The sequence below is a fragment of the Buteo buteo genome, chromosome 7 (assembly GCF_964188355.1).
Source record: "Buteo buteo chromosome 7, bButBut1.hap1.1, whole genome shotgun sequence".
In the NCBI taxonomy this organism is placed as follows: domain Eukaryota; kingdom Metazoa; phylum Chordata; class Aves; order Accipitriformes; family Accipitridae; genus Buteo; species Buteo buteo.
In genome coordinates this window covers 45,665,883-45,692,247 of record NC_134177.1, presented here as the reverse complement: position 1 = coordinate 45,692,247, position 26,365 = coordinate 45,665,883, and the positions used below count along the sequence as shown (strand labels likewise).

The following is a 26,365-nucleotide window of genomic DNA, read 5'->3' as shown; positions in this document are numbered from 1 at the left end:
GCTTGGAGTTGTGAGATGATTTGAAATAAGATTGCAGTCAGGAGAGAATCCATGTGGAAGATGAGGAGATGCAAGGGCACTGGGAAAGACAATGAAATCTGAAATGATTCTGATTTTTGTCAGAGCTCCATTCAAGGTGAGTGTAAAATCTGCTCAGGGAGACTAGATAGGAAGTAAAACCGTGAGACTGAGGGGAAGAGTCCACACAGTGGAGAAGGAAATAACCAATTCACAGGGAGTAAAGTGTGGCAGATGACATTATAAAAGCCTGTAGTAGTGAAGGCGGCTGTGATGTCTTCTGCATCTGAAGAGTATGATCAATGGGGCAATAGATACATTTTTGTGAACATGGGATAAGATCTTGCTGCGATTCAGTCTAATAAGCTGTTTGTGGATTTCCCTGATAAGGATGTTCTGGTGGAACATTGTGGTTCTTATGGTAGGTATGAATTTATTTATTCCACAAGTAGCTCTAATAGCATATAGTTGATGGGAAGACTAAATTTGATATGGCACAGAACTGCTGCTATCAAATTTTAAGAGACAATGAGACTTGAGCTTCTGTGCAACTAGAAATTAAGAGGGAGGCAAATGAGGAGCTCCTTATTTCATTATGTATATAACTGTATTCTTGCTGTTACTGTCAAATCATTCTAGTTATGTTGAAATACATATTCCTGCAGTAGCTGTTTTTCCTCTGAGCACAGTGATTCCTATCTGAAATCTTTGCCTGAAATGCTAAATGATACTGACCAACTATGATCTAGTCTCTAAGATCTTTATACTCTGAATCTGTATATCCTAATACAGCTGTCTGTCTTTTTCTTACTGAATGGAATACATTTAGGAGTTGGAGTATTCCCTTCACAGGACCCAATTCAGCAAATGATGCCTCCTTGGATTTACAACGATAGCTTGGTCCCAGGTAAACAAGAAAGTGGGCATTTAGCCAAGAGGGCAATGTAAGGTGTGAATGTATGTGTGTTTACGTTGCCAATTATTGGTCAAAGCATTATTCTTCAGTTATCAGATAAATCCTGTATCTTTGATACATTACATATTTATGGTGGCTTTATCTGCATTTGAAGAACTATGGGTTTTATTCAAGCATGTTAAATGTTTAATCTAGAATTTATGACGACAGCAGATTATGCTGGTAGAGGTTGCGTTGCTGATAATACCACTTTCATTGGTAGTCTGGTTTTTGGCATGTCTTGTAATTAAGCAAGCTCATTTCTTAAGGCTATTTGTTATATATGCAAATAACACGGTAAATAGAAAATGAAATGCTGTAGTAAATATTGATTACGCTGAAGTTTAAATACATAAAGCTGTTATAACTATCTTTTTGTATGGATTATCCTGCAATTTCTTTGAAGAAACATGTTTTGAAATGGAGCGCTAAGTGTATTTTATATAAAATAATTCTTTGCTTGTGTTAAACTTGTCTGTAAAGACCATCCAATAATGCATTTAGATGAAACATGACGATACAATACAATGCCGGAATGCTGTTGCCCTACCTTACACTTTGAGTGTTACTAATTTGATATAATGTTGAGTTTGAGACTAAATAGAGAAGCAATCTTAAATGTACTTGAAAACAGCAGTTGTCACTGTCTAATACTGACTCCCTCTTAACAGAATTGTATAAGAAAATTTTAGAAACCACTTTGACTCCTGCTGGAATAGATACAGCTAAGCTCTATCCCATACTGATGTCATCTGGATTGCCCAGAGAGACCCTTGGACAGATATGGGCTTTAGCCAACCGTACTACCCCTGGGAAACTCACAAAAGAAGAGCTCTACGCTGTCCTGGCTATGATAGCAGTAACTCAGGTATGACTAACACTTTGGAGATTAGTGCAAAAAGCCAGTTCACTTAACTAATCTGCTATAGGTTGCATGTTAGCACAAGTGACTGGTATACCACACCTGTAGTAAAGTACTACTTCTGTTGAAGTCCAGAGGAGAAACTCCCCCTGTAACTTCAGTGGGATTATAATTTCATCCCCTGCATTTACATTTCAGTTACTGTTTTCTTTAGTGTCAGTTGAAGATAGTTCTTAGATATACCTACCAAACACATGTATATGTATTTCTAGTATAAAATACTGTTTTTCTTCTGTTGTATACACATCTGTTTTCCTCAAACTGTATGGTTCCTGTATCCCTTAGTCTGCAAATAGCTAGGCTTGCTACCTCTCTCCTGAACCAGTGGAGTGTTAATTTTAGGCTTCCATTCTTTGTCAGCGTAGTGTCATCTCTTAGCATTTTAATTCTAAATACCAGCCCTGTATGAAAACTAAGGCAAGAGTATCTTGAGTGATGAAGATCAAAGCTGAGGTACCTTGTGGGAGTGGTGTGTAGGAAAGATGATATAGCACACACCAGGTTCAACTTAGCTTTGCTTGCCAGTACTTACTAGATTGGTTTACTAAAAGCCAAACAAGAATGCTGTCAAATGCCTCTACCCACCCAGGCAGGTATTGTTACTCTCTGTGTAATGCCAGCAGGCAGGGCGTGGAATAGGATTCGCTTATACAGGCTCTTGATAGCATGTTTTGATTTGGAAGGTTTACTTGAAGCTTGACCAGTACCGGGCTCTTTCATGATTTCAATAATACAAGCTAGAAACCAGAGCGGGAACGCAGTATACCTTTTTGTTGATGTGTGCATGGTTGTCTTTGCTTTTCTGCCTTTGCAGAGAGGAATACCTGCGGTGAGTCCTGATGTGTTAAACCAGTTTCCAGCTGCCCCCGTTCCTACTTTAACTGGATTTCCGATGCCACTGCCTGCCACAGTGAGCCAGCAGCCTCTGATGCCCTCCGCACCGCCCGTCTCCATGCCTCTTAGCATTGGGCCGGGCGTGATGGGAATGAGCATCACGGCACCAGCGGGCGGAGCTGCAGGACAGCCTTCGGGAGGGTTCGTGCCATCCTACCCACCCAGCCAGGTTAGCTCGCTCTTGGTGCATGGCAGATCTCCATTGTCCGGGAAAGAGAATTAGCCTGACTCTTTCGAAGCTATGTACAGAAAACAGACTTTAAGTAAACGGCAAAAAATGGAGCTGAAATCTGGCACGTGACATCTGAAAACGTGAAATCACGCCACTAAGGATGTTCTGTTATTTTTTCTGTTTCTTTCTGGTGGCATTAGAATAGGTACAGAAGCATTCTCCATTACAAACTAATTGCATTGAAAGAGGGTTGTAGTTAGGATTTTGCAATGCACATAAAATAGAATTCCAGGTTAAACTACACAACAGACACTATGAGCTGGTAAAATAAGTCCGAGTTTTCAGGAGAAGCTGGGAACTATGAAAACCTCTGGTTTACAACACTGTAAATCATGTGGGAGATAAATTTTGCTGTTTGCAAATATGGTTCATGCTTCTTTGGGAGATATGTTTTCTGATGCTTTTGTTGTGTGTATTGATTTTAAATTATTGATTGATTTAAATTATTAATATTTGTCCTGTATTAAAAGATTACATGGATATGATCAATAATACATTTAATGTGAAAGGAGTCGAGTTCCTTATTCACCTGTTCTTCACACATGCTACTTGTAATCTGTACACCTTGTGTGTGTTTTGAGTTGGGTGAAGTGCAGGCGAAGTGGAAACACTGACCATGCTAATTTTGCGTGCTAATGTTGAAAGGTTTTTTTCCTTCTTTTGTTTGTGGTTTTGTTGTTTTGGTTTTTTTTCACTCTTAAGTCAATCATGCTACTCTAAACTGCTTTCATGCATTATGACAATTTGAAAAGACAACAGTATAGCAATTTACACGTTGTTTGTAATTCAGGTAGTAAAACCAGAAGATGATGACTTCCAGGAGTTTCAAGATGCTTCAAAGTCTGGCTCACTAGATGACTCTTTCGCTGATTTCCAAGGGGATGTAGCTGGCTCCTCCAAAGCAGCCAGTTCACAGCACCGGAGCAGGTAGCACATCTTTGATTTCCACCTCTTCAGTATTTTAGAACTCTTTTAAGAAATGAAATGTTTTCCTCTTTTGTGGGTAGCTTTCTAGCCTGTAATTTTCTGCTGTCATCTAACTTTTACTCTGGCAGTTTCTTTTGAACGTTGTTACAACTACAATTAGGCTTTCTGAATCAAAAATGACACTTGATGTGCCATAGGTGGTTGGCCGTTCTTTAACATTCTAGTCATCATGCTGAGGTAAATTGTGTTTACAAGGTATGGGGATAGGTTTTCAAGTGTTTATACTACTGCACAGGCAATAGAAAGTTACTTCATACTGTGCATTCAGGCAAAAATCTTACATAAAGCTATTCAGAAAAAAATACACTGGGACAGAGGATGTCTGCATTTAGTGCTGTGTGCTTCCATTAAAAGTATGACCCTATGTTTGTTGGAGTTGATAGAAACCATTTGTTGATATCAAGGTCTTTCTTCACGCCCTGAATATGGATACCAAAATGCATGTAAAGAGCATGACATCATACTCTTAAATGACTGAGAACTCCAGTGGACAGGGTTTTTTTTTTTACTTCTATCATTTCTCTGGCCAGTGCTTAAACTTTCGATAACTGACTATAAATCTCAATTGAAATTTCATTCAGACTTCAGCAGTCTTGGCTTTTCATTTGGGAGACTGCCAAAATGTAATTTGGGATCAGGCAAATTTTGTATAACAAAATAAAGTAAGCATGTTTACTCCCTTTGAGAGTTTACAATTAATCTTTCAAAGTCCTGTGATTACAAAATTTCAGTGTTCTTTCCTTTCACTGCACATGGCAAACTTTTATGTACCTCCCAGGTGTCTAATTGTAGACACACAAATTTTCTGTGTATTGAACTGACTGTTCTTAGTTGCAGATAGAACTAGCGTTTTCCAGGTAAGCAGTGATTACCGGTTGCTTCCTCAACAGTGACGTCAAATGGGGATACTAAAACAAATTGTTCTGTTACACCATGCCTAATGGCATTCTATGTAAGAAATTAAATTTTGCTGATGTCAATCAATGCCACGTGCATCTGAAGATGCTCTATTTTAAGTATATCTTAATTTGTGTTAGACATCATTTTGCAATTAAAACTGTTCTGTTACTGAAAGTTTTAACGGAAACATTGTTTGTAAATTCCGCAATGAGAAGTAGGGGGATCATAAAGAAAAAAAAAATTTTTTTTAAATGGTGTTTCTTTTTCACTGCAGCAGTTCTCTTTATTCAGTTGTAAAAACGTTCAGTTTTGAACAGAATGTTACAATGAGCTATAATCTAATTGCTTATGGAGCTTTATTTAAAAAAAGCCATCTGCAGAGTACAGATGATTAACCATTACATTTGCCAAGATTGCATATCTAATAGCCTGTTTTGCAGTGATGTGAAATTTAATTATATTACCATAAGCTATATTTTTTTGACATTGCACTGTCTGTCTGCAAGCATCACAGACCATCATTAGCACGTGTGTGCAAGTGCTAGGTTTGTATGTTGCTTGTAGGCTGCTGATAAGGAGATTTAAATGGCTGTGGAAAGATTCTTGCTTCAGGCCAAAGAACACCATAGAAATTCATTCACGTTTTCAATGTGCATAATATTGAATGACATAAACTAGAGGTAAAATGCATCATTCATATGTAAAGGATGTTGTTCTGTAGAGCTGCCAAGGTCTGATAAGGGGGCTTGTGTGGAGGGCAAGCAAAGCTCTCGCAGAACATCTTCTAAATCTTACAGCAGTTGCTAACATGGTATTAGGTTATTATGGCAGTTTTACTATATAAAGTAGAGCGTGTTTATGTGCAAAAAGATTTTCTTGTGACACTGTGCACTAATCCTTATTTTGCTGATTAGATAGCTACCTAAACTCGCTCATTTGCACTGACAGAAATTCAAAGTTATCCTTTCCTTCCTTTTGAACTGTGGTTCCGCTTTATTCTCTTAATTTTGCAATATGTAATGAAATATAATCAAAAGTAGATAAGCTGAAAGTATGGAGCTGGCAAAATCTTGTGCAGTTTTAACTCTTTACTGTATCTAGTTCTATCAGGGAGAATTGTCCTTACGCTGCCCTGGGCAAAGCAATAAATTAAACAGCAGTGGTTCTGGGGTATGTCTCTGTGCTTATTCTCTCCTGGGCTAAGAATTCCTGTGGTGTAAAGTTCTGGAGTGTTTCTTTCATGTTTTGGTATAAATCAAAATGAAGAAGGGTGAAAATTGATTTCTGGCCTAAAGAAATATGATTAGGTGAGATAAAGTGTGAATTCACCCATCAGCTACCCACCTGCCTGTGTACGTGCTCTTATTCTTAATAGATATTGAGGTAGTTTACATCAAGTTCTTGATTTAAGAACTCTTTAGGGGTACAAGCTTAGGTTTAGTGATACAAATTGTGTAGTCATAATAAGGCTCCTTTAAATAAAACCTGGAAACATAGATTTCTTATGGATAAATTAAGGAACTTTGCTTTTATCTCTTTTGTTTTTAGTGTTCCTTCTTTACTAATGCCACTCCCAGGTAATAAGGCACTCTCATCAACTGATAAGTATGCTGTGTTTAAAGGAATTGCAGCTGAGAAGCCTTCTGAAAGTACAGCTACTTTTGGAGGTAAAAGGAAAAATATACAACCACTGTGAGCAATTTATTGCAATATCTCATGTATCTTGTTTTTGGCATTGATAAAATATTAATATTTAAAACCAGAGCAATTATGCCAATATAAAATTTATTATATGAATTCATAATATCTTTATGTAAATGTATTTCTTCTCGTATTCACTAGATTGTGGAGACAAGTATAGTGCTTTCCGTGAATTAGAACAACCCTCAGAGAGCAAATACTTAGGTAAGCAGTATGTTTTTTGGAGCTGTTTTAATACATTTTTATGATTATTTTTATAAGCTGCAGAACTTCCATTGCTAGAATTCCATAATAATGGTGCTTCTGCTCCTCTAAACAACTTAGCAGGAAGTATCCTGAAAAAAAATAATTGTGATATACTACTGGAACAATCTACAAATTGTATTTCTAAATGATTGGCATCTCTTTTGGATGCTTCTGAATTTTGTTTTAAAATAACAATATTGCTGGAATTTGTTCATTTTAACTAAGGAGTCAGGTATTCTTAGAAGACAGATTAAGATGCTTCTAGACAAAATTGCAACTTTTCTCTATTGTTAGGGCAGAATTTAAACTTTTCTGGTTTCTGGTGCTCTAAGAATAAATCTGATCACTTATTTTGAAATTTGTGTTTAACTGGTTTTGATTGGGAAAAGTAAAAGGTGGCATGTGAGGTGCAAGACTTGTGTAGTTACAAAAGCAGAGTCTCCCTAAGCCTTTTCTAGAACCATCTATGTCTAATTAATTTATGCAATATAAGTGATAATCTCATCTTTTTAATCAGATGGGGAAAAAGTTTTGTGTATTATCAGTAGACAGATCAGAAGATAAACATATTACTAAGTTAACTCTGTGGAAGTCAGGTTATACCCAGCATTTTGTTTGTCATTATTGGAAGACAACTTTAGACTGTAGGATAAAACTGCTTACCTGAGTTCACTCCTACACATTTGTCAAAGACAGAATTCTTTTTTTCAGATGCTGAGTTTCTGAAACCCCTGTAATGTTTTGTGAGGTTTTTGTGCTCAGTACCTCTTCAGGATTAAATGCATGCAATGAAATTAAATAACATTTTATCTCTTTCTGTACATGTTCTAAAATACAGGAAATTACTATATATTTGCCTGCTATCCAGGTCTGACCACTCTTAACCCTTTCACCAGCTTACATTTCTAATGGAAAAGTTTGCAATTTATCAGTAAGTTTAGTTTGCTGTGATGTTTTAGTTTTGATCAATGAATAGCAACTTCATGAATATTTGTACTGTTGCTGGGCCAAGTGAATTGATTTGGAGGGGAGGGAGAATGGAAGAATATGTCAGGTATAGTCATGGTCCTTTACTACCATTATAAAGAGTATTCTTTTAAATCTTGGTTAAACTAATTTGAAGTATGACACTGTGTGCTAGCTTAAGAATTAAATGTTAATGGTGTACTTATAAAATAGAACAAAATCTGCTTATTGGACACTTGTCTTAAAATATGCATCAATACTTTAAAACTACAAGGAGTCTAAGTACGTACATGCTGGTGAATGGGTTAAATAACTCAACATTTTTCATGTTCAAAAGAAATTGCTTTATTAAAAAAAATTGTGTATGAACAGGAAGAAACTTATAAAATCAGTACACCAAAATATTTAATGTAAATTCAATTAAAACATTGAAAACATTGTTACCTAATGTTTAATCAGATTTAAATTATAATCCTTACATAGCACGATCTTGCATTCAATATGTAGTTGAACTAGAGATCCGCACACCTCCAAGCTTCCTAGTAAAACTGTAATCAGTCTTAGCAGAAGCTAGAAGATGCCCGAGTTATTACATATACTGAAGTTCTGATCACTTAACGCTTTTGTATGTTTAGGGGAACCTGATGGAAGGAAAACATGATAGATTAAAATGAGAGCTTAAAAATGTTTTGAAACAAGACATTAGGATTAGCACCTTGCATTCTTTTCTGTTTGGGCCTTTGTCTCTTCCGCCCGTTGGGTTCCCCATTATGCCCAGTTGGATAGGCTTGTTGGCTGTCTGTCTTCTTTCAAGTGAGCTTTTTTCAGAAGTACCTTTGGCCACCAGGCAAGTCTGGTTGGTCTCCACTATGTTCCCTGTTCAGCTTATCAGCAGGGTTGCTTTTGTCTCAACCCTCTGCTGACGCCCCATGAATAAACTGTATTTAGGCAATATTTTGAAGGGAGGGAGGCGGAGAACTGCTTCTGTAGGAAGGCAAATACTACATTGGTGTAAGTGAAATTCAAGATTATGTTCATTGCTTTGCAAATTTGAGAAGGATGAGGTGGGAAAAAGAACTTATGTGGAAGCTGAATAGGACAGTACTGATCACCTTTTGAATCTATTGGTGATGGTGTGTTTTGATATTAACTCAGTGTAAAGGGAATTTAATGTGACTTTGAGGCTATTTGGAAGACTTAAGTGTTTGCTGGAATGAATAATAGAATCACTGACCTTGAAACTTGTGTGGTTCATAGAAGTTGAGTTTGCAGTTCTGCGTGCATCCTGAGGTCTTAAATTAAGTAGTTTGCATAAAAACTTCTGACATTGCATGAAATAATTTGCTTGCTTGCATGGTGTGAGTATGATGTATTTGTTGTCACTGCAGTGTCGTCTTATTGTTTTTTCATTGTTTTTATTCTCAGGAGATAACCTTGCAGAATTCAAGCCTGCAGGAACCGATGACGGTTTCACAGATTTTAAAACCGCTGACAGTATCTCACCATTAGAGCCACCTACGAAAGACAAAACTTTCCCTACACCCTTCCCTTCTCTGCCCGTTCAGTCAAAACAGCAAACGCAAGCAAAGACCTCTTTGAATCTAGCAGACTTGGATCTCTTTTCCTCTACTGGAGAAAACAAGCAGCCATCCTTTCCACCTGCATTTAATACGTCAAAATCAGGCTCTTTTCCTCCACCACCTCTTCCATCTACCACCGCCCAACCAGCACCCAGCAAAAGTTCAAGCTTAGCTGATGACTTTGGAGAGTTCAACCTTTTTGGGGAATTTTCTAATAGCGCATCAGCCAGTGGACAAGATGATTTTGCAGATTTTATGGCTTTCAACAATAGCAGTGGATTTTCCGAACAAAAACCAGATGACAAATACAATGCACTTAAGCTAGAGGCCGGTCCTGTTCCTCAGTCTGGCTCGTCTGCCAGTGTGGTGAAGAGTGGGCAGAGTTCTGCCACCGCTGCTACGCCCACCAAATATGATATCTTCAAACAGCTTTCTCTGGAAGGCTCTGGAGCAGGCTTTGAGGAGGCGAAGGACAACATGCTTTCTTCAGTGAAGAGCGATGATGATTTTGCGGACTTTCACTCTAATAAGTTTTCTTCCACGTGCAACAGCGCGGATAAGTCCCTGGTGGATAAAGTCGCAGCGTTCAAGCAGGCCAAAGAAGACTCTGCTTCGGTGAAGTCTCTGGATCTCCCTTCTATTGGTGGCAGCAGTGTCGGCAAGGAGGATTCTGAAGATGCGTTGTCTGTTCAGTTTGACATGAAACTGGCTGATGTGGGAGGAGATCTTAAGCATGTCATGTCTGATAGCTCTTTGGATTTGCCAACAGTTAGTGGCCAGCATCCACCAGCAGCAGGTGAGGAACTGGTTAGATTGCTCTGGTAACGTAGGTGATGGAGATTTCAGTGTTTTTCTGTGTGCTAAATTACAGTATTATGCACTAGTCTTTCAGTAGTGAAAGACTTCTAAATCTGTGCACCCGCTAGCCAACAGCCCCTTAGCAGGGCAGTGTTTATTTTTTGTCTTAGAAGACTATAAATAAGTTGAACAGTTTGAACTCCATGCCAGTTTATTTTTGAGATTTGACAACATCAGATGACTGGTACCTGTTAGGTATTGTCACTTAAGGGATTCGAGTGGAAAATTTTCTAATGCAAACAATGTCATTCCATTTATATTAGCAAGATAAATGGCAGAGAGTCACACTTTAATCTCTTGGTTTCAACAAAGCATTTGGCTTGGGGACTTAACCCGCTCTGCGCTTCTAAAAGGGTAGGCAGAACACTAGTTTGTGCTGTTAATGAAAAGCTGTCTAATCAACAACACTAGTATATTCCTGTTACAGTAGGGCTTAATCTGTGTAGCCAGTATTTTGCAGGACTGCAAGTAGAAGTATTGCATACACTTCTTAGAGTTAAAACCCTTGTTGGAATAATTGTGCAAAGGGCCTGTAAATGCTAGTCTCATGATTGGTAACTCTTGGAACCTAAATTTAAAACCATGGGACTTTTACTTTATCCTTATCAGGTTTTCACCTTCTTTAATTTCCCTTTATGAAAGTACTCCTGAGTGAGTGAATTGACCATCTCCAATCTGATCGCATATCATAAACCAAATTTCCCAAGTGTCCTGCTTTTTCTTTTCATGTGTACATAGGAAGATAAGATGTAGTTAAATGTTCTGTGGCCTTCAATAATACAGGAACCATTACTGTGTTTTAGCGACAACTATTATGCAGTCAAAGGCTTTTCTGAACAGGGGGGAGCATACAAACTGTAAATGTAAAAGCTGTTATTGCAAGAATTGGTTATTTCCATATGAAATATTTCTTCCATTTTTGCAGATATGGGTAGAGAAAATATACAGTACTGTAATTTTGCATTATATGATATTTTTAAGTAGGGGAGAGGATTAAGTTGGCAACTTTGACATGGAAGATACTCTATAACAGGGTACAAAATATCAGGAATAATTTATTAGCAAAGACATTTAATTTTCATATTACTGCTTGGTAAAATTCCAAGTTGAGTGAGCTGTCAGAAACGTAGCATCTACAGTGTATTCTTGAATGTTTACTTTGGTTTTGAAAGCACTTTTTCCTAATATTTTTCTAGCCTCTTTTCGTGGTAGTTTGACTTACGTAGCTCTTCTACAGGATGTGAGCTTTTGCCACAGAAATCAGTGATTAATAATTGCCGTTTGTGGCAGGAAAGACTTTTTTGGTTTGTTTAAAGGGGTTAGCCGATCATGTGCTTGTTGCTAAACTTTTGAACTCTGAAGTATTAATTAGAAGCTATTTTTATTAAACTTAAACAAGTCTGTATTCTCCTATGGTGCCAAGCTAGATGTTTTTCCACAGGGAGAGTTTTACTCCGTTTAACTCTGTTTGGATTTCGTAGCAGAGCGTGCTCTGGATAATCTGTTACGAAAACTTCTGTGCCCATGTGTTCCTTTATGTGTGTTTGATGCATTTCAAGCTATGAACTGCTAATGTTCAAGTCCTTTTTTTTTTTTTTTTTTTTCAGTTTACATAAAAAGCAGATTTTTTTTTTTCTCTTCATTTTCTTTGATCTGTAAATCTAATGTCAAAAAGGGACAGTATCCCTTTGTCATATTCACTGCTGAGAAATGGGAGACTAGTCATTGGGAACTCTATGTTTGCAAGCACCGTGTAACATCTCCAGTGAAACAGCAGCAGGACAGAGGTGCTGGTAAATGATTTGACTTTTTTGACATACTAATACAGAGGTCTTTATCCTTTGGCTATGGAGATTTCATGTTGCGTAGCTTCCAGGTATAGGCAGGTAGGTTGCTTACACTGGGAATCAGAAAGAAATCGTTGAGTTGCTTCCCATACGACGGACTTTGGTCTCTGAGGGAAGAAAGGTTTTCAGTTTTGCTCTCTCCAAAGGGGATACTGTCTCTTTAAACTTTGCTATAATTCTTTGTGTGGAAGGTAGATTATACTAATGTTGCCTGATTTCTCTTGCATTTACTTCGTATAACCCTTTGAGCACTGGCTGCATGCTGTTAGTTTCAACCAGGCTGCTTCTTTTAAACCAAATTTACGTTTCACTTCAAGATGAAAGCATTTTAATTAGCACCTAGTCATGTTATATGAACCCAATTTGTTCTGCGTCCTGCTGAACGTTGCAGCGAGAGCATACCCTTGCCTGGGTATTCTCAAAGGGTTATCCATTTGCTGCACTTACAAATCTGTAAAGTACCTTTTTCTTTGGCATTACTGGAAATCTCTGTATATTTTAATCAACTTCAGGTTTTTTGCTGCTTTTCTAATGTCTAATTTCAACTAAACATTTCCTGTGTGAATGTGCCTTCTCAGATCTGCTTTGATATCTCTCTTCTGCAAGTATTGACCTGCATGCTTTATTCTGATAACGCCCTTACGAGCTCCTATGTATCACTATCTTTTGTGATCTGTAAGTCCTGCTGTGTTAATAAATATTATCTTGGCATATTTTGAAAATGTGGGGATGTGTGTGATTTGTTGCAAACCAGCAATGTATCTCTTTTTCCTGAAAAATACAAAGTTTAAAGTTATAGTATCCCCTTAAGCTGGCAGGTGCCTTTCTCTTGCAGAGCAGTGTGAGGGTGAGCTTCTTCCTCCTCTTCCAATGCTTTGACCTTGCTCCTGCTGCACTCCTGAAACTTTACATATCAGGAAAAATAATATTTTTCAAAAGAGCAGTTTTTGAGAGGGACTAAATAGAGGAAATGTGTGGATGGCAGCGTTGTTTCTGTGATTTGGTTTTGAGGGTATGGTGGTAGTTCAGACTCAAGGCAAATACTGTTTTTTCTGTCTCGTTGTCTCCTCATCTGGATTTCCCTGCTGCCAGCCAAGGTTATGATATGCCTTTGTGAAGGGGACCAACTGGAAAATGTGTTGCTATCTAGGCCTTTATGAGCAGGAGCCCATTAAACAATATTCTGATATTTATCTAGCTAATCTAGAGCAAGTTAATCGGTGCCCCAAAGTGAAGGGCCCTGCTTCCTTTTTCTGTTTGGGAAGTCCTGCCTTACTAAATATTGAAACTTTCAAACACGAATGACAGCTGCAAATTTCTGTCTTGTAATTATGTCGCTTCAAATTCCTCCAAATCCTGGGCCACTAACAGTTTGGGATTAATGTTGAACTAGCAGACAAGGTAAAAAGCTAAAAATAATTGAGATATGGAATTACACCAGCACAAACTGGGTTTTTATAGTTCCTTGCCACAAGATCAAAAACCAGAATATGTTTTTTTCTTCTTTACACCAATCTTGAGAGACTTTAAAAGAAAAAAAAAACAACGAACAAACAAAAAAACCCAAATGAAAACAAAAAAAAACCCAAACAAAAACAACACTCCTCTTTCATTCTTGAGAACCAGTAGGTTATGCCTAGCCCTAAAGCTTTTTAAACTGAAGGCTTGAACATAAACCTGAGAGACTTAATTTTGCAGGGCTTGTGCTATTAGTATTTGTTCAGCTAATCATACTTGGAGGAGGAAGAGTAATGTTCATGACTCTATTACATTTTTGTCCAGACTTGACAGTCAAAGTCACTTACTTGCACTCATCTAGTATAATTCTGCAAATAGAAGAGCTTAACAACACTTATTTATCCTGTGAAGGCCTCTAACAGCGGAGGGTGCATACGTGTTTTCTGAATGCCTTCCAAGCTGAGCCAAAGGGCGCAGCGGCTGCCCTGGGCTTCTGCAGGACTGAGCTGAGCTGTCTCTCCGCTTCCAGTGCAAGCTCAGGGGGTCTTTATTGTGCTGTGAAATGTTGTCTGTCATGATAATTAAAAAATAATTAGCAAATTCTTTAATTCCACAAGGTTTGAAGGCTTTTCTCTGCTTTTTCCTTAATTTTATCTGATTGTCAGCATTCTCGATGGTTTCCACCTTAGCAGTGCTAGGTACTGCCATGCTTTAGCAAAAGTAAATTGGAGTAACTCCCTTATCATTAACACTGTTCCAGACTTGCCCAGCTGAGAAACGGGCTTTGAATTTTTCTGATTGCTGATAGCCATGACACAGGTAGCAGTGGCACATACAAGCCTCTGTATTCTTCCAGTTTCATCTCCGCCTTTATCAGGTAAAGCCCCACTGGAAGCGGTAAGGAGGTGGTGCCTGTCCCCATTCAGTCTCTGGGCTTCTTGCTCAGACTGCTGGCAATGTTCCCGGTGTAACAGCTCTGGTTTTGGTGCCTTGATGCTGTTCCACTAGAAACAGAACTAGCTACCACCTGCATCACCCTAACAACCAAAAAATGAGAGTTATATTTATTCATCAGAATTTAATATAAACTGAAATATAAAAACTTGAAAGTCTCCTATGTTGGTTAAAATCACTAAATACATTACAATCTTCTGAATTGTCTTTTTCAGTTTTCTGTGGAATATCACTAATGCTGTCAAGGGTTTTCCTTAAATGATTAAACTGTTGACATTGAAGGCTCCAGCTTGTAAATTGCCTCCAGCCATAACTTAATCCTTGGTAGTTGAAATAAATTGTTATAGTTGGCTCAAATGAAGGTTGTCAAGTTTTTCTGTGGATGAGATAAGACTGGGAAACAGTGCTTTAACTGTATTTCATCCTCTGTCAGTATTCTCCTGTACATTCCTTGGCAGCTGTTGCTTTGCCTCTCTCCAGCAGCTGCATGGCTGGCTTGTATAGCTGTAGCTGTCCCCAGGTGATGATCAGGCAGGCTGGACTATGGTTTTGGTAGTTCAAAATGGATGGAAAGTAAATGGTAAATATTTCAAACCTTTTGCTTTGGAAGAAATACAAATTGAATTTGGTTTCTAAAGCTCTTGGAAGCTTACTGCGCTCTAGCATGACACTGTGAAGATCACTTTTTCCATTCTTGGTCCACTAGAAAATATTTTTAAGAAAAAAAAGTGTGATTACATGGTATTTTAACGGATCTGACTTTGATTTTTACAGACACACACGCACCGGTCCCACCCTGCCCCCATCTATAGGTGATTTGAGAATCTATATCCAGTGTATTTAATCTGGGGTGTGCTTTGTAGTCTCACCAGTGCAAAGCTGACGGTGCTAATGACATGTGGCTTTAACTCTATTGGGAGTAAGAGCTTTTGGATTTTTATAAGAAAACTGAACTCAAATCTCTTGTGTCATTTCTGAAAGACACCACAGAATTGCTACTGAGATTTCTAAGGACTACCGTTTTATGACAATATATTTCACTGAAATCTATTGATATACCTCTTATGGTAGGATTATAGGACTCCTAATGTATGATCAATTCAAGATCTGCCCTGCTTCGACAGGGAATTTGCTGTATGCTCTCCAAAAAATGTTAACTAAGGAATCACTTTTAACCTTGCAGAAAAAGATTGTGTATCCCCAAAACAAAGCATTTTCATATAATTTGGAATGAATTTAGTCTTTGCTCTTTTTTTTGTTGTTGTTGGATAAAATTTGATGCTTCTCATTAGTTCAGATTCTGTTCTTACTAAAAGTGTCCTGCAGGAGGAAATGGCGATAGCTCTGTAGCATCTGCCATCACTAAGTGTGATGCTTAGAAGTAATTCATTTTTTTCCCCACTTAATCATCTCTTGCTTTGAAAAAAAAATTACCGATACACATGCATCTTTTTAAATTTTGAATTGCCATACCGGCAAAATGAAGCTTTTATTACATCAGAGGCTAGAACTGCAGCATTGTAACTGGAGCCTTTTTATTCATTACACATATCTGTGGTCTTTAAGAAAAAGGCTGTTTGGAGGAGCAGTTCTTAACACTGCTTAATAAAACAATGTTTTGCCAATAATAAAGATACCCACATCATGAAGAGTTCTCTAGGCTCAGCCAAGAAGTACTTTTCACATGTAAACTGCTGCTTTGCTTATTAGTCTGGTGGCAAGTTGCTTTGCTACCTGTTGGGGGGAAAACTCGTCTCTTCATTATGCAGCAGATGTGCTAAGAGCTCAGATAAGCCTTTAGTTTTGCTGTAGCAAAGGTTATGGTGTTATTTCCTCTATTCAAAAACATCTAACTTGTGGCAAATGATTCCATGATACGCAGTGTGTGGCACAGCAAAATGTTAGGGGTTTTGCAACAGAATAAAAATTCTTATAAAAACTAGTTTAACTTGGATTATGGACAGTTACACATACATTCTTATTTTCTATACTTCTCAATAAATTGTTTTTGAAGTGCTTTAGCTGTAAACACTTTGTCTCTGAACACAGTATTTTTCCTGTAATATAATACTCTTAGGAAAGTTTATTCACCAGAGTAAGCCTTTTGTAACTATCCAAATAAATAAAACGTACAGAACTGAACTATTACATTTCATCTCCGCTCTTACACCTATGCAGATGGCTTTTGTGGCTGCATGAATTCACACAGAGAATCTCGAATCTTAGTTTGTGAATAATTAAAATATTGTTCTGCCTTCCCTGCCGTGACCTATTGATTGCAGGCGAAGCATGGGGAGTTCAGGATTCCCACTGAAGCCTGCTGCTGATTCTGCCCGTCTCTGAGCCAGGATCAGATCAGGAGGAGTACGCTGACCTGGTCCTTTAGGATGTGTTTTCAGCTCAAACTCTTACCAGTTATCAAAGAAATCATTCACAATAGATTGTGCAGGTCTTCACAGTAGGTTCATCACTCTTTCTTTTCATTTCCTGGTGAACACCGAAACAATAGCAGTGCTTAAATCTTTGCTGGGTTTTGGAGTCAACACAAATTGAAAAAAAGAGGTTGCCTAGTACACCATGGTATTTTCAAGATCCCAGGATTAATTACAGTTGGCTAACATTTTGTAGGTTATTCTGGCACTCTCTTTAATGCTAGCAAAGCTTTCATTTAACTTCTTTAAACAAAACTGTGTATTTGAGAGCATAAGGTGCGGTTTCTTGTGATAAATTACTGATCCCTTGCAAGTCAGCTTCTTTTCACCTTGGAGCCTTCTTTCTATTCAGTTTTGCCATAAGCAGGTGATTTCATCTCTTGCCTGTTTACCCTCCTGTAAACTGCTTGCTCTACAAATTTAATATTCGAATGGCTCTTTGAAATCCTGCTGTATATATGCAAGGTGCTAAAGTTTATTATTGAGATGCTGTCATGTGCAAATGCAGCAGCTGCAGGAAGACTATCCCTTAGGAAAATCTGATAGATGACACACCATGCCTCGCTGACCCATTGCAAAGGGCCTTTTATTGTAGTAGCCATTAAACTCTATCATTATATTGTATATTTGTTGGGCTTTTTAATTAGTCATGTATGTGGGTCGTGCCTGGAAAGCAGCCTAAAGCATAGCGTGCTCTCCCCTTCCAGTAAAATGAATAAATGAAGGCAGAAATGTTTTGTTGAAATGCCTTAATCCTCAGGCTGGTGTGGCCAGATTGAATAAAGAGGGCAGCTGGAAAGTCAGCTTGTTCCCACCCTGGCTGTATTAAACCCAAGTTGCTGCTGCTGTGTGCCAGCCAGTTAAGACCATAATGTTTATCAGAGGAGTCTCAGCTAAAATGATGCTAAGAGAATGTATTTTCTGGTTTGGGTTTGCTTTACCTCGAGACCATTTGACCCTAGGCGCTGAGCAGCGGCTGAATGTCTAATCCAAACTGACAATTGTTAATGCTGGAAAACAAATGCCAAATGTAGTATAGTAGGGTGCTTTTTTTTAATGCTTTAATGAAAACTACCCAGCCCCTGGCTCTCTGTGCCTTCGCTATGGATCAATCTCAGTCTAAACGTGAAAGATCAGTTGAACGAGTAGCGGACAAAGCCCAGCAGACCCTGGTCACTGTGCAGGCTCCTTTGCTGGCTCTAATGTAAGCAACCAGGCTATATCTCATACCTGCTCATGGCAGTGAGAAGAACCTATTGGCCCATATAATTGCCAGGTGAGTATAAATGTTTGGAGCTTTCTGCAAAATAATTGGATTTTCTCTATACTTAACTGAATAAATAGCTGGTAAAAGCTAAAACAAGATCTTCGCAATATTCGTGTCGTTCCTGGAACCTGTAAGTTGGAAGCATCGGCTGTGCGGCACTGCAGTAACTGTGATAAGCTTAAACAGGATTTCGATTTCTTAAAAATTCTTGCAGCACATTTTTATACATTATTTGTATCAAAGCATGAATATAAAATTAAAGTGTATTAATACTTTATCAGAAGGAATAGAAAAGTTAGCCCAGTCTTCTGTGTGGTTGGTTTTGATAAGATGAAATAATGCGATAAGATGTTTGAGTTGCTAATGTTTACGTTTTGATTGTAGATTCTGCAGCCAGCGTCAGAAAACTGAACTGGTGATCTGTGCAGTCTGTACTGTCTAGAAACATTTATTTTTTTAGAGTTTCTTCACTACCCATAATGGGGTGGTGACTTTCAGCTTAAAATACAAGGCAATATTCAAAGGTTAAGGCTTACGTTTATTAGATGGGGAATTTTTTTTGTATTAAATGCTTAGGTATTTTTCAGATTATTTTTGTGCAAACTCTAGTGTAAGCCTCATTGAAACAACAATTCACTGTGTTTGTTCTTGCAGTTCTTTAAGACTCTTAGCAAGTTGCTGTTGTTTTTATACAGTGTAGAGAGATTAACGTTTGAACTTCAGCTTCTAATTGTAGGGGTTTGTTTTTCTCAGATATAGATGACTTAAAATGTGCCCCATTTGGAAGCTATAACAGTGGGTCTGCAGTCAGCAGCCTGGCAAGCTATGACTGGTCCGACAAAGAAGACATTCATCAGGGCAAGAAGCTCTCTTCCTTTGTCCAGTCTTCAGGAAGTGGATCCTCTGCGGCTACTTCTGTTCTTCAGAAGAAGGAGACCTTGTTTGGCAGTTCAGAAAACATTACCATGACAACAGTTTCCAAAGTGACAACCTTTTCTAGTGAGGATGCTTTACAGGATGTTTCCTTTGCAGCCTTTGCAAACTTTAAAGACTCTGGACCAATATCCAGCGGTCCAAGTGACGATGACATTGGAGACTTTGGTGATTTTGCAAGACCTTCATCAGAAGCACAGGATGCATCAGCAGCAGCAGCTGACACAAACCAAGAGGCAGATTTCCTTGGTACTGGTATCTCTTCTGAACTGCAAAGAGAGTCCACAGATGACTTTGGAGAATTCCAAAGTGAAAAGCCAAAAATCAGCAAGTTTGACTTCTTGGTGGCAACTTCCCAAGGCAAGGTGAAATCTAGTGAAGAAATGATTAAGAGCGAACTGGCTACCTTTGACCTGTCTGTTCAAGGTAAGCCTGCTCAGGGTGGAGGAAGCCCATAATGCATGTGCTAATCAAAGGCTAATTTTTCTAATCAAATCATCAATTAGCCAATGGGGATTGTTCCGAAGGCTACTAGAAACAAGCTGAATCTTCTCACTGATTTCTGTTGTGTTTGGAGCAGGTGTCTTTCTAGAAGAAAAAAATTTTTGTGCCAAAAAATTGTAAGTATTGAGGAACTGGGGAAATTTGCACCAGTCACCGAGTAAATGGAAGACTTTGTTCTTCTGGAGTAGTAGGGCAACCCTTGCTACCACTTTATTCATTTTAAATAGTCTATGCCTTTATGAGTAAAAGACTAACTTGTTTATATCCTAACTTTTTAGGGTCTCATAAAAGGAGCTTAAGCCTAGGTGACCGAGAAATAAGTCGCTCTTCACCTTTACCAGTTTTGGAACAGCCATTTAGAGATCGTTCAAATACTTTAAGTGAGAAGCCTGCTTTGCCTGTCATCAGAGACAAATACAAAGACTTGACTGGGGAAGTTGAGGTAAGGAATTATCTGGAATACAAGTAAATTGGCAATGATTTTCGTCAGTGTCATATCAAGGGTATTCTGTATCCCAGCTCTTTGGAACTTCAGCTATTTGAATTTAGGGTATGATTCTAAGATGGAATCTGGGTAAGGTTAGATGTTTGGACTGGAAAGTGCTCATAAAGGAGGTTTCTTCTCTCCTGTCTTTAAAGTCTTGTGAAGTGGGAAAAAAATGCTGTTGTCTGAAAGTCAGTCAGAATCACTTGACCTTGCAGTCTAAGCTTGTAACTGGAAATTAGTTACGATTTAAATCTAATCCCAGCTTTGGCACCGAGACCATTGGCTTTGGGAAATGGCTTAACTTTTTGGCTGTGTGGTAGTTATTTCTCTTGCTCATCTTGAGAATAGTTGGTAAAAGGACTCAGATTAAATTCTGCTAGTCCCCATTTCTAGAACAGCAGACGTGTAACAAATGTTTTGGGAGTAGGTATGTGCAGTGCAAACTTTTTACCCATTCATATATGTTTTTCCTTTTGAAACTAGTTCTACCTCCCAGAAATCAAATTTTAAAGTTCAGGTGCAAAGAGAACATTTAAAGAATGGGGGGAAAATTAGGAGTAGTCATGTTAAAAGTTTACATAGCTGATCTGCAAATAGTCTTTTAAAATACTTGTCTACTGTATATCTATTGTGATATGTGAAGGGGAAATGCCTGTAGGAGCAAGATTCAGACTGTCCTTTTCTTTCAAATAGGAAAGTGAGAGGTATGCATATGAATGGCAAAGATGCTTGGAGAGTGCCCTGCAAGTAAGTGTATAGCCTTATCCAAACCCTTTTCCTCCTTCCTGTAGGTGCCACCTCACTCAGCGTTTAAGATCGTATAGGCATAGAAAGGGTGGGAATCAGCCCAAGTGGATTATAGTTTTTAAACCAAAAGCTGTCACACAGCAGAAGTGTTAAGTCCTCAGTTAAAGATCCTATACTAATCTCCCTGTCATTTGTGACTAGTTTGGCTTTTGCCTAAATCTTCAAGTTAACTAGTTAATGTGGTGTTCCTGCATTTTGGGTGCCCAGTAAGGTATGTTGTTCTGGGCATTGATACCAGCATCTGGCTCTTCAGCACTTCTTGAGAAACAGGCTTATTTAATGTGCTGTGCAGAGGGGCCATTAATTTTCTGGTAACGGGTGTCAGATGCTTCACAGCCAAATTAGTTTTCCTTAAAATTTCTTCTTTGCATTTGAGCATTAGCCAAAACTGTGAATCTTATTATTAAACTAGATAGCAATGCATGTGTACTCTTAAAACTATTATTTTGGTAATGAAAATATTTGGGGGAATACGTTAAGGTTTTAAATGTTCATACTTTTCCCCTGATCTACTTACAGTTACGGCATGAATATATAAAACCATGTGATGGAGTATGGCAATTATTTCTTATTTAATGTGCCTCCTTTTCTATATAACAGTTTCTGTTGGGGACAATCTTGTTCATAATAATTACTTTAAGGTAGAGAACACCATCATTTTATGAAATTCATTTCCACCAGGTCATAAAGAAAGCAAATGATACCTTAAATGGAATAAGTAGTTCATCCGTTTGCACTGAAGTTATCCAGTCTGCTCAAGGCATGGAATATTTACTAGGTATGTTTTAATTTACCATGTCTCTTACACTGAAAGTTCTCCTCTGAATAATGGTAATATATAATCACTCTTTCCAAAATGGTATTCTTTTTTAGCTTAATCTTTGCCTGTACTGAAATAATGAACAACTCTTCTGCTAAATAAATGTAACCACCACTTTGAAATAACCGTCCATGACCACCTTTCATGTGCCATGCCTATTTTGTGCTATTTCTGAGTTAAAGTTTCAGGAATCCTCCACTGTGTTTTATATCAACAGGGGTTGTTGAAGTCTACAGAGTAACAAAGAGAGTTGAACTGGGTATCAAAGCAACTGCTGTTTGTAGTGAGAAACTCCAGCAGCTGCTGAAGGATATTGATAAAGTGTGGAACAACCTAATAAGCTTCATGTCACTTGCTGCTTTGACGGTAAGACCAAAAATAAGCTATGTCTTTATTAAAAGAAATGTCATAATTACATGTAAAGTGACTTCATGGGGTGTCCTAACTTTACAGTTTGTATTTTTCTCTTGCAAAATGGAAATGCACTTGTTTGTGAAATCCAGTTTAAAGGTCTGTGTAAGAAAACTGTTATTTATGTACAAACGTGACTTTATCTTACTTAGTGTCTTAATGATTTAGATCCTATGTATCTCTGGACCTCCCCAATAAGGGAAATGTAGTAAAATTTAAATAAGCCATTTTATGAAGCCAGAATAATGCGGACAGATCTTGTCTTTGTAATACCCCTGCAGTTAGTTTTAACGTTCACAATACAAGAGCACACAATGTAGCAACACAGGAACAACTAAACTGTTTTCCCTTCTCTCTGCATTTGGAAATGCCTAAGTTTGCTTTGGTTCCTGCTACAGACTAAATAGCTTTTCCTCCTCTGAATAGAACTGCCAGAAAAAGCTCAATTGCTCTGAGACAGTCTAGTAGGAGCTTGCGAGCTTTCTATGTGACTGGGCAAGTGTGACAAGGAGAGATGGTGAGGGGCTGTCTGAGGGGTGGCCTTTAAGTGAAGGAGCACCCCATGGGAAGGGTCTGCAAAGGGGCTGGGAAAAAGAGGGGCACGCTGGGGCCCGGTACAGAATACACACAATTAGAAGGCAAGAAAATCACTTTGTCATTAAATACCTTGCACTTTTTTTGTGTATGTATGTTGCAGGAAATACAATGTGCAAAATTACTTTCTTTAACCATGGTAAAACTCATATTTTTAGGGAATCATCCATCTGTGGGTGCTTGACATCATCTTGCATAATGGATCCCTTTAACCCAGTATATACCTAAGGAGTCTTTAAATCTTAGTATCAGTACATCGCATCAAGCATCAATAAGCAGATCATTACCATGGTTATGGTTTCACTGAACATTTTGATTTGTGGCTTCCTTCTTGCAATGCAGCTATGGCCACTAAAGATTTTTGCTTCCCAATAAAGACTCGTTTGTAAGTAAGGCCCACAGTATTTGGTTGCTGCTTGAAATAGCCATCTTTAGCTCACTGTCATTCCCTGCAAAACAGGTATTATAAATGATCAGTCCCTTTTTACACACCTTTTACACATTTTTAAACCTCTCCGGTACAAACAGCGGTGGCAAGCAGGTATTTTTGGTGATGTCCTCTATTGCACCAAAGCCTGTCATAATATGAAATTTATACTTTCAATATTTTACTGCTTGAAAGATGAAGTTGATAGACTGGGATTCATCTGTTTGAACTCTGGCATTGTTGATAGTAACAATCTAAAAAGCTATTGGGATCGTCTCCTGATTTAAGCAAGTGGATTAAAATTTAGTTCTTAAAGTGCTTTTCCTTGGAAGATTATAGGGATTACCTTAAAGTCCAAAGCTTGGCCATGTGTTCTCCGAGCTGCAGTGGTCCAGATAAATTTTAAATATACTAGGAGCTGCGAATAATGACTTCTCATACGCACACAGAGTACCTCTGAAGTTATCTAAGAGACAGAGACTCCCACAGCTCTCAGAATCATCCCTTCCTGTTTCTCTTCTCCACCTGGGTCACTGGAAGGTGTGGAACTCATACCTTCTTTCCCTGGTATTGCAGTCACCGATCCCAAATGATGCAGAATTGCCAGTTAAATAGAGAGAAGTATTCTAGCTCAGAGGCATGTGCTTGGAAAGGTTAATTTTATCTTTTAAAGGATTTTGTTACAAGGTAATTTTATGCACAGCCTTGTGGTTTTTCACTGCAAATTACAGGATGACCTTCTCATTTGCTTCACTCATGCATTTGGTAAACAAATATTAGAGTGCCTTTATTAATTTGATTGATCTACTTAAAGATTAAGGGGTGTTTTTTTCAGGATTCCAATTATTCTCCAGCCATTCAGCGGGAGAGCGTGATCAGCATACCTAGAGTGTGGATTAAGAGTACACGTGTTCTAGGATCACACCATTTTTTTAAGCTTCTTGCATTTCTGGTTATTGTTTTTATTTGCACTACTATCTTCAAGCAAAATGTCAACAGTTTTATACCATCTTTATGCAAAGTTTTAAATTACCATTCATCTTGTGGCTGAAATGTAAGATGATGTACCGGAAAAGTGACTACATTCATTTATTACTTACATGCAGGCTTATTCTCCCAACCTTTGCCTCTCTTTAACCTGAGCTTGTGTATGGCTGGTGCCTTAATTCTTCTATGGTTTGGTTAACCTTAATATCCCATTTTGTACTGCTGTGCCATATTCTAGATTCCGAAAAACCTTCAGAAAGAACAACAACTGCCTTTTTTTGACCAGGCAATATTATGGAATTCAGGACAATAAACAGTGATACAGACACCGCTTCAAATGCTAACTAGTGAAAGCTGTGCTGGCCGATGCCTTGTTTCCTTGCAGCTGCACAAATAGTTGTTGCATACCACTGTTTATCTTCGTCCAGTTCTTAATACGCTGCAGTTGAAATGTAGCAGCCGCCGCCTGGGCTCTGTCCTCAGAAGTTTCTTCCCCTTTTGATGTGGGAACATGGAACTTAAGAATTTGTTCCTTTGTAGTCTAACCCTTTTTCAAGAGCTTGAGTGTTATAAATTAAAGCTGACGGAGATTGCATAGCAGGATTGCAAATACATACTAATGGCTCTGATTAAATCACACATCAGTTTATGAGAAAATGTAATATGTCATCCCTGCCGTGTTGCCGGTGTGATACCATGGCTCTCGGTAGCAACCAGATCGATAATTTTTATCCTGATGTCTGAAACTTTTTCAGTTACTGCAAATGCCTAAATTTTATTGTCTCATTTCTTTAGCCAGACGAAAACTCGCTGGATTTCTCTTCTTGTATGCTGCGTCCAGGGATTAAAAATGCGCAAGATCTTGCCTGTGGAGTGTGCCTCTTAAACGTGGATTCAAGAAGTAAAGTAAGTATAATGGCCTCTACTGTTAAACTAATTTTTAAATTACAGTTTGAACTTTCATTTAGGCCTTGGGTGTATTTAAAAAATTTTCATGGCTATAATTTATAACTGGAAGTGGCAAAGGCAAAATCTGACCTATAGATGGGACTCAAAAAATCAGTGTCCTGTATTCATTGGGCTTTGGGTATGACACAGATGTGGATAAAAGGTTGAGTTAAATTGTTCATAATGGGGAAGAAACTGGGATACTAAGACTTTAAAAGTATATATATGTAAAAATAAAAATCTTCTAATGACTTTTCTTTATGAAATGCATCTCTGAGGATCACCAGGAGGGGACTATTGCGATTAGCAGAGCTGGGAGGGAATCCCAGGATATGTACAAAGTGATGCCAACCCATTAACATATATCGGCAGTTTTGCTGACTTTTTGGTTTCAACATTATTTCAGAAAGAAGAGAAACCTGTGGAAGAGCTTCCTAGAAAAGTATGAATCTGTAAAAAACATATTCTTTATAGAATCATTCTTAGTTGAGTGTGGAAAGCTGAACTGCTAACTGGCTTTCAGCTGTCATTCTCAATTGTACCAATCATTAATCCTTTTCTTCCAGTCATTTTCTGTGACCGTAACACTTGATCTGATCAACTAACATGCTCTGGAGCCTCCCCTTTGTCTTGTCTGCATGCTTGTATCTTGTGAATAGCTTTCTGGTTTTGTGCTACTTCTGTTGTGTGGTAGAAAATTCACTGCAGTGAGTTTCTGAATTTGTAGCTCCCTGTGTGTCTGTTGCAGAAGAGGGGGAACTGTAGGGGGTTTTTTGCTACAAATATTGACTTTTGGCTATATGTAGTAGGCAATGGCATTTTTAGAAATCTCGGCAGGAAATCCAGGGTGTGGGGAACAGGGTTAGAATATTTTTTTTAAATAGGTAGCTGTGAAGCATTGGAAAGTATCTCCTAGCAACAAACATCGAGATGTTTTAAGCTTGTTCGTGGCTTCACACGCTCTGTTCAGAAGCTCCTATTGTAAAGCAGATTCAATTAACAAAAGAAAGTACATCAAATTCAACCTGAAACAACACTAATATAAAGAATTGCACCTGCCTAAATCACAGCAAAATTTGACCCAGTGAAATAAATGCAGTAGTTATCTACTGACTGGCAGAACAAGCCTTTATCTTGCATGGATATGTAGCAGAAGATGCACAAAAGAAGGTGAGTTAGTTGCCAGGTGTCAGATCAGACAGCTTGCTAATCAGATGGCTCCCTTAATAC

At 38.2% G+C, this 26,365-nt stretch overlaps 1 protein-coding gene across 1 annotated transcript in view; it reads left to right on the top strand.

The window, feature by feature from the left end:
• SYNRG (synergin gamma) overlaps nucleotides 1-26,365 on the top strand; it is a 44,781-nt gene that overhangs the window by 14,221 nt on the left and 4,195 nt on the right. The window contains exons 9-22 of the mRNA XM_075032994.1: nucleotides 848-925; nucleotides 1,645-1,841; nucleotides 2,710-2,958; nucleotides 3,812-3,948; nucleotides 6,457-6,575; nucleotides 6,751-6,813; nucleotides 9,247-10,197; nucleotides 18,971-19,576; nucleotides 19,933-20,096; nucleotides 20,835-20,888; nucleotides 21,630-21,726; nucleotides 21,986-22,134; nucleotides 24,983-25,093; nucleotides 25,542-25,577. Coding sequence (XP_074889095.1) covers nucleotides 848-925; nucleotides 1,645-1,841; nucleotides 2,710-2,958; nucleotides 3,812-3,948; nucleotides 6,457-6,575; nucleotides 6,751-6,813; nucleotides 9,247-10,197; nucleotides 18,971-19,576; nucleotides 19,933-20,096; nucleotides 20,835-20,888; nucleotides 21,630-21,726; nucleotides 21,986-22,134; nucleotides 24,983-25,093; nucleotides 25,542-25,577 — 3,011 coding nt within the window. The remainder of the gene's footprint in view (nucleotides 1-847; nucleotides 926-1,644; nucleotides 1,842-2,709; nucleotides 2,959-3,811; nucleotides 3,949-6,456; nucleotides 6,576-6,750; nucleotides 6,814-9,246; nucleotides 10,198-18,970; nucleotides 19,577-19,932; nucleotides 20,097-20,834; nucleotides 20,889-21,629; nucleotides 21,727-21,985; nucleotides 22,135-24,982; nucleotides 25,094-25,541; nucleotides 25,578-26,365) is intronic.